Here is a 7,528-nt window from a genome sequence, read left to right on the forward strand (position 1 = left end):
GTTCCGACAGTCTTCGTCCAACTTTGCCCGGCGCCTCCGTGTCGTTTCTGTGGAAGCGGCTGCTTCTCTCAAAGGCGTGTTTTTCTCTTCCTTCACGGTCACGGACTCCACGGACGAACCTTCCTGTCCGTGAAGGAATCTGGAAATGAGACACCGGGCGGCTGTCCCGGGGGGGGACACACGGCAGCCTCGAATAACGGAAACAACAGCGGCTGAGCGCGCAGACGACGATTACGCGCAAGCAGGCGGCGCGCTGCCTGCGCGACATGAAAGACGCGTAAATCACTGATTTGCCGTAATTTTCAGAAAACACCCGCAGGATCAATTCTTTTCAGGTTGACGGTGTAACAGCATGGCCGGTTTTTTTGTGCGCATCTAGCCGTCGATTTACGGTATTAAATATTCAGCTTCACTGTTTATTCTTGTGTCTCAGGCTCGTATGAAAACAGGTTGTTCTAGTTTAAAACCCCTTCAGCATCAACGCTTTATTAATTTTTTTTGATTAGTCTACGTGTAATGTAATTTAGTAAAATGTCAGGATTCTTTTTTGCAAAACCTGAAAAGTAAATTAACTTTATAGGATTATAGTACTAGTCCAGGGGTGGGCAATCTTTTTGACTCGGGGGGCCACAGTGGGTTCTAAAATTTGACAGAGGGGCCGGGCCAGGAACAGATGGATGGAGCGTCTGTGTGAACTAATATAAATGACATGTAAAAGCCATCACATGAAAGGATTTGGCCTTTTACAGGTAAAAGGTCAAATGAATGAGGTTTCATTATAATGAAATGTCATAAAATGTCTGGACTAGACTCAGGCGGTGTGATTTTTTATTCATTAAATGCATTTATTGTAGACATAAATGCACGTGAACCGTCGAACCGTCCCGTCGATCTCCTCTCCTGGTCGCAGATCAGACACACCAGAGGTCACCGGCTCCACAAGAAGCATTTGAAAGGTCGTTTTTTAAAACTCGTTTTGTGCAATCAGAATCTGTTTGAAGAGCAGTTAGTGTGATCCAAGTGTAGTCCATTAGATTTAGACTTCTATTTATGTGGCTGGAAATGCGTGTTGGAAACTTTTACAGGCGTGTGATGAGTGGATTTACATAAAATTAAAAATCAAAATTGGGAACTGTTCGTTCCGACAGCAGTAGCTCTACTTCAACAGAACAGAACCCTCGCGTCACTCGGGACCGAACAGTTTATCCACATTTAACAGGAAAACGCTAAATCTTAAATGCATAATTTGCAGATGTTCCTGAACGCACCAAATCCTGCCGCAACTTTATTTTATTTTTTTTCCATTACGTTGTTGCTGACGTCACGCCAACATGGCGCCACGTCGAAGCTGTCAGGAAGTAAACAGTCGTTCAAAATGCAGCCGTGCTCTCGTGACGTGGCGTTTAAACGGCAGTATTAACGGTACCGGGAGAAGAAGACGACCGGAGGGAACGTTGAAGAGCGACGCAAAAAACCGGTTCCGGTAGCGGAGCAGCTACGAGCTCCACCGGGACGCCGCGACTCTTCCTGGGTTCTGGGTTCGAGCCGGACCAGGTTTCAGGTGCCGCTCGTGTAAATATGAGCGATTGTTCTTCCTGTGTGGGTTTTTAGTGAGGTGAGTCAGAACCACACGTCCCGGTTCCGTCTGTGTCCAGCACTCAGCCTCCATGGCGTCCGCTTGAAGTCCGGATGGACGGCAGGAGACAGAAAGCAGCGGACGATGGAGAGAGGGTCCTCATCGGGCCTCCTTCTGGGGACCCCCCGGACGGCGACCCCCCCACGCCGGGCTTCGTGTACCTGCTGGCGTTCTTCTCCGCCCTGGGGGGCTTCCTGTTCGGCTACGACACGGGCGTGGTCTCCGGAGCCATGCTGCTGCTGAAGAAGGAGATGGGTCTGAGTAACCTCTGGCAGGAGCTCCTGGTGTCCAGCACGGTGGGGGCGGCGGCGCTGGCCTCCCTGGGCGGCGCCCCCCTGAACGGGTGGCTCGGGCGGCGGGTCTGCATCCTCTCGGCCAGTTTCATCTTCGGCGTCGGCGGCGTGGTGTTGGGTCTGGCCCCGGGAAAGGCGGTGCTTCTGGTGGGCAGGATCGTGGTCGGCCTGGGCATAGGTGAGTTCTTAAACTCGCCGTCCGTTTCTGTAATCTGATATCTTCATCACAAAAGATTCTCCTGAAGTCGTTTGAGTGTCGGGCCATTCCCCCCCCCCCCCCCCCCCCGCCCAGGCCTGGCCTCCATGACGGTTCCGGTCTACATCGCTGAAGTGTCCCCCCCTGAGCAACGAGGTCGGCTGGTCACCGTCAACACCCTGTTCGTCACCGGCGGCCAGTTCATCGCCAGCGTGATCGACGGCTGCTTCAGCTACGCGGGCCGCGGCGGCTGGAGGTACGAGCCGCTGCAACCCGACACCGCCTCGGTCTCCTTTTCCACCGTGTCCCTAAATCAACATCATTATGGCTTTTAAGAAGCCATGATGATGGTGTGACACGTTACTAAAAAAAAAAAAGAAGCAGTTATTGAGACCACAACTTCAACAAATCGATATCGGTGTAATAAACATTTAATAGTTATTACACGTGTATAATGGAAGGTTTAGTGGTTACATTTACATTCTTCGTTTTTAATTTAATCGCCCCCCCCGGTGCGTGGAAAAGTTGCCCGTCTGAAACCGGTCTGTGGCAGGAACGAGGTTGTCTGACTGGCGTCTCCGCGGGACGGCCTGCTCAGGGTCCCCCGCGTCCAGGACGGGACTGAAAGAGTTTGACAAAGGCCAGTCTCACCACAGAGATTAGAGCCCGAGCTGATTTGTCCCAGCTCCCGCCGGGACGCCAGCGTTGACGCCGTGACGACGGGTGCGGCCTGCAGGGGAGCGAGAGGGGGCGGTCCTTTAGAGACGGAATGTTTTCCCCCTCTCACGTGGAGAATTGCATGGTCTTTTTAAACTAGCCTAATTTATTCATTTTTGGATCCCAGTTAAATAGTTCTGGTGTTTTTCTGTCTTCTGCTTTTATTCTTTGTTAGTCACGTTATTTTCTCACCTCCGTGTTATTACCAAACAGGACGGCCTGAGGCTAGCCGGTTAGCATGCAGGCTACGTTCCGTAGCTGCGTCTCCACGTCTCTGAGGTGTTGTCTCTGTCCCGTAGGTACATGCTGGGTTTGTCCGTCATCCCAGCAGGGCTGCAGTTCCTCGGCTTCCTCTTCCTGCCAGAGAGCCCTCGCTGGCTCCTCCAAAAGGGCCGGAACCAGGAGGCCCTCCAGGTTCTCAGCCGGATCAGAGGAGGGCGGGGTGTCGATGTGGAGCACGAAGCCATCAGAGCCAGCATCGCAGAGGAGGAGAAGGCCGGGGGAGGTGAGAGACTTCTGTCTCTTCGTCATAAGAGAAGGGAACGTGAAGTAGGCGATGTTGACGTCTGCCTCCGGTCCTCCAGGGGGTCTCGTTATTCTGCGGATCCTCCGCCACGGCCCGACTCGTAGGGCTCTCATCATTGGCTGCGGCCTCCAGATGTTTCAACAGCTGTCCGGGATAAACACCGTCATGTAGGACATTTATTTATGTCGTCCCGGCGTCCTCCCCGCCCTTTTAAAGCATCACGTAGGATCAAAAGCCTGAAGCCGTCCGTCCGTCCGTCCGTCCTCCAGGTACTACAGTGCAACCATTCTACAGATGGCGGGGGTGCGGGACGATCAGCGAGCCATCTGGTTGGCTGCCGTGACTTCTGGCACCAACTTCCTGTTCACCCTGGCCGGGGTGTGGCTGGTGGAGCGAGTGGGCCGCAGGAAGCTGACGCTGGGCAGCCTCTCGGGTCAGACACTTTATTATCCTTACATCTGACTTCTGCGGGCTTTCTGGATTTATTCCGTGTGCAAACCGCAGGTACCGGCCTGAGTCTGGTTCTGCTGGCAGTCGGGTTCCTGCTTTCTGCCCAGAACTCTCCGCCCGTCACCCGCCGTCCAGTCGACCCTCAGAACACGACCTGCAGCCTGTACGGGTGAGATTCCTTTTCTTTTTGGAGACATCTCTCTGGGGAGGTTTTTTTTCTGTCTGTGAAAATGTATAAATAAAGTTTTAAAAACCATATTTGATACTTTTAAAGGTTCCTGCTGCTTCCATGGATGTTGTTCTCAGGGTTCTCCGTCTTTATCAACGATGTGCGCTATCGCTGCTGACGGCGTAGTGTGTGTGTGTGTGTGTGTGTGTGTGTGTGTGTACCAGCCTGTGTGCACCGCGTCCCCAGAGGTTCTAAGGTCAGCTCTGTCCTCCAGGTCCTGCGAGCGCTGCGTGACGGATCCGACTTGTGGATTTTGCTATCGTGTAAACGGCAGCAGCGTGTACGACTCCTCCTGCGCCCCCGTCAGTCAAGCGTCCACAGATTACGCCTCCTGGGGAAGGTCAGACGCTGCTTATCTGCATGGCGGGGGGGGGGGGTGTGTTTGCGATAGACGTGAGTGTGGCGGTACACACTCCAAACCGCGGCGTTGGAACGTGGAACGGCTGGAGCATCAAAATGAATTGACTCGACTTCATCTCCCTCTTCCAGGTGTTCCAACCTGACCGTGGCGGCCGGGCGTCCAAGCTGGGCGTCCAACTACTGCCCAACGTCCTACTCCTGGGTTGTCCTGACGGGCCTCATCCTCTACCTGGCGTTCTTCGCTCCAGGTCTGGAAGCATTTTATAATATTCGTGTCTTTTATTTTTACGCGGAGCCGCCTCTGACCGACCAACGCGATGTGAGCCACGCTCCTGTTCCCTGTGACCGTTTACCGTTCAGGTATGGGTCCCATGCCGTGGACGGTGAACTCCGAGATCTACCCGCTGTGGGCGCGCAGCACCGGCAACGCCTGTTCATCCGGAGTCAACTGGACCGTCAACGTCCTCGTGTCTCTGACCTTCCTCGATGTCGCGGCGTCTCTGACCTATTATGGTAAGATTCTCCCGGGAGGTGTGATGATGGTCATTTGCTGTCCATCGCCGTCCTCTGTGGAGTTTAAAAATCACAGCTGAGAAATGTTTTTATAAAATCCTATGGCCTCTGTGATGGAAGTGACAACTTGTCCCGGTCGCACTTCTCCTCTCAGCCAGTGTCGGTGTTGGACAAACATCGTGCACACACACACACACGTCATTTTAGCATTAGCAGACGCTAACAGCACACATGTCATCCAGGGGTGTTCTTCTTGTACGCGGGCCTGGTGCTGCTGAGTCTGCTCTTCGTCCTGGGCTGCCTCCCCGAGACAAAGGGCCTGCGGCTGGAGGACATGGAGACGCTGTTCGGCGGTCCGCTCTGCTCCTGCGGAGCCTCCTCGCCCAATGACAATCGCCGAGTCCAGTACAGTCGGGTAAACGGCAGCAGCTACCTCCTCTCTGAGAGCGATGGCTCAGACGTAGAGTAGACTGGGAGGCTTTTCCTTGGTTCGCTGTTGCAGGGAAGCGATGCTTGTGTGCTGCCCTCCGGTGGCGGGTATTTATAACCAGTGAACTGCAGGTTATCGATGGACGCTGCGGATTCATCTCTGATTCATTCTTCCTTCATCTTGCCTGGGAGTTGGACTGCTTTTCTTTTTTCTTTTGTGCATTCTTCTTCTTGTTTCCCATCATTCCCACCGTCCATCTTAAAAATCATTAGAGCAAGATTTTCAGAAGTCAGTGGATCATCATTAAAACAATTACATCTCAAATTGAACTTTTTTGGTCTTGTTAAACCTTTCATATGTAATATTTTATTGATTAGAAATTTACATTTGGGAATGGATTTTGTTTTCCAGATGAGAACATTTATGTAAAAAGTCTTTGTGTTTTTTTTTTACTTCAGGAAACCGATCACTCTTGCTACTGTACTTTCTTCTTGTCCCGTGAGGGGTCGTCCACAGCAAATCAATGGTCTCCACTTCACCCTGTCCTTTGCATCGATCATTCTTGCTGACTCGCCGTTTCCTCTGCCTTTCTGTCGGTGTAAAGATCTCAGGGACAATCTTTTGCTTTGTGGTGCTGTTCAATAAAATCGGTGTCTTGCTGCTAATGTGTGAGAAGTGGGAGCGATTGCACTTTTTAAAAAAAAAAAAGAAAAAAGGTCACTTTTCTACGTCAGATTCTAAAAGGGGTTGCTCAAATCTTCAATTTCCTAGCAGGGTTTGCACCCGAGGGCAGAAGGCTATGGAGCAGTGGGCTCGGACGGTGCCGTAGCCTATATCACTGTAAGTACGACCTCACGGCGCCGAGTGCGTTCACATCTCTGCTGTTCTGCAATAGTGATTTAGGGTTTCAATTTCATGTCGTTGATTCTGCAGCTCCATTAATGGTGACCTGTTACCCCCCCCGGAGCCTTAACAGAACACCTCTGAACAGAACTTCCTGTTGGTTCTGTCTTACCTCGATATGAGCCAGCTAATGAAGACCGTGTGAGATTTATTACTCGATGTTTAATGTTTAACACGAGACAGAAATGGGTGTGAATGTCTGTGTGACAAAATCCCAGTGAAAGCTTTTATTTTCCATTCCATTTTCTTCACGTTCTGTTCATCAGTAAGATCTTTAAAGAAATAAACATGCACATATTGAGGCGTTGCGGTATGACAATAGGCTTGGCTGCGTTTATTTACACGTGTTTTACTTTGAAGTTGACAGATAAGCTGTAGAATGCCCAAAGAAAGGGATTGCATATGAGAATTAAACGACACCAGAATGCATCGTTTGCCTTCGAGGCCTTCCTGTTTAGTAAATCCTTGAAACAGTCATGTGGTGATCTCGAACATTAAACATGTTGTTTTTGCACCGTTTCAGGTAAATAATAAATATGTGTCAAAAAGCTGGCAAATGATCCCGTTCTGAGTTTTTGTCTTGCTCCTCTGTGTTCCAGTTTCCCTACGTATCGTCTCAACCCGTAGCTGAACGTTCTGTCGGGTTGCTTTGATGCTTAAATCGTTTGCAAAGACAGAATTTCAGAAGCTGGGGTTCGTTAAATCTGCACCAACACCCCAGTGAAGCATGTTTATTTTTAGTTTCTGGCTTGCCGTCATCCGTACGTTCTGACCCGTGAGCCTGCGGTTCTGCTCTCTTCATTGTCCCGGTAGGTTGGTGGGGTTGTAACCGGACCTTTGTATTCATGGTGTTATTGAAGTTGAAGGATATAAACTGGAGGATAAAAATACTGCCTGGATTTACTTTGCTATATTTGTGCACATTTTAGCAGTATTAATACACAGCACATTTCATCGACTTCTCAAACCAGTAGCATGTTTTATATTTGTCTATTTAAACGACCAGCCATCCTATGGGTTTCCTCTGATAGGCGACACCATAATGATTCTCTCACCCAAGCAAAGAACAGAAACTCTGGGGCTTCTTATCACATCTAGATTATATCTGCTGCATTTGCTTGATGGGGCTTCTAATCTAAATACAAAAACGTAAATACAAATGTAAATGCACACGAGTCGGCAGAAAGGTTAGTTTTCGTCGATCATCCCTTTGTCTGTTTGTTATAAGCATCCTAAAATAAATAGAACAATAGAATAAAACAAATACAATCTTAC

The 7,528-nt window shown here is 50.2% G+C and overlaps 1 protein-coding gene across 1 annotated transcript; it reads left to right on the top strand.

The window, feature by feature from the left end:
* Positions 1 to 1,431: 1,431 nt before the first annotated feature.
* LOC137893758 (proton myo-inositol cotransporter-like) lies at positions 1,432 to 6,813 on the top strand. The gene is made up of 12 exons (XM_068739191.1): positions 1,432 to 2,107; positions 2,222 to 2,381; positions 3,142 to 3,347; positions 3,427 to 3,535; positions 3,638 to 3,801; positions 3,873 to 3,987; positions 4,262 to 4,387; positions 4,537 to 4,655; positions 4,768 to 4,920; positions 5,163 to 5,335; positions 6,125 to 6,190; positions 6,284 to 6,813. Exons 1-12 carry the CDS (start codon positions 1,690 to 1,692, stop codon positions 6,290 to 6,292), a joined length of 1,818 nt encoding a protein of 605 aa, XP_068595292.1. The 5' UTR covers positions 1,432 to 1,689; the 3' UTR covers positions 6,293 to 6,813.
* The last annotated feature ends 715 nt before the right edge of the window (positions 6,814 to 7,528 follow it).

Source organism: Brachionichthys hirsutus, chromosome 5 (genome assembly GCF_040956055.1).
Source record: "Brachionichthys hirsutus isolate HB-005 chromosome 5, CSIRO-AGI_Bhir_v1, whole genome shotgun sequence".
NCBI classification, from domain to species: Eukaryota; Metazoa; Chordata; class Actinopteri; order Lophiiformes; family Brachionichthyidae; genus Brachionichthys; species Brachionichthys hirsutus.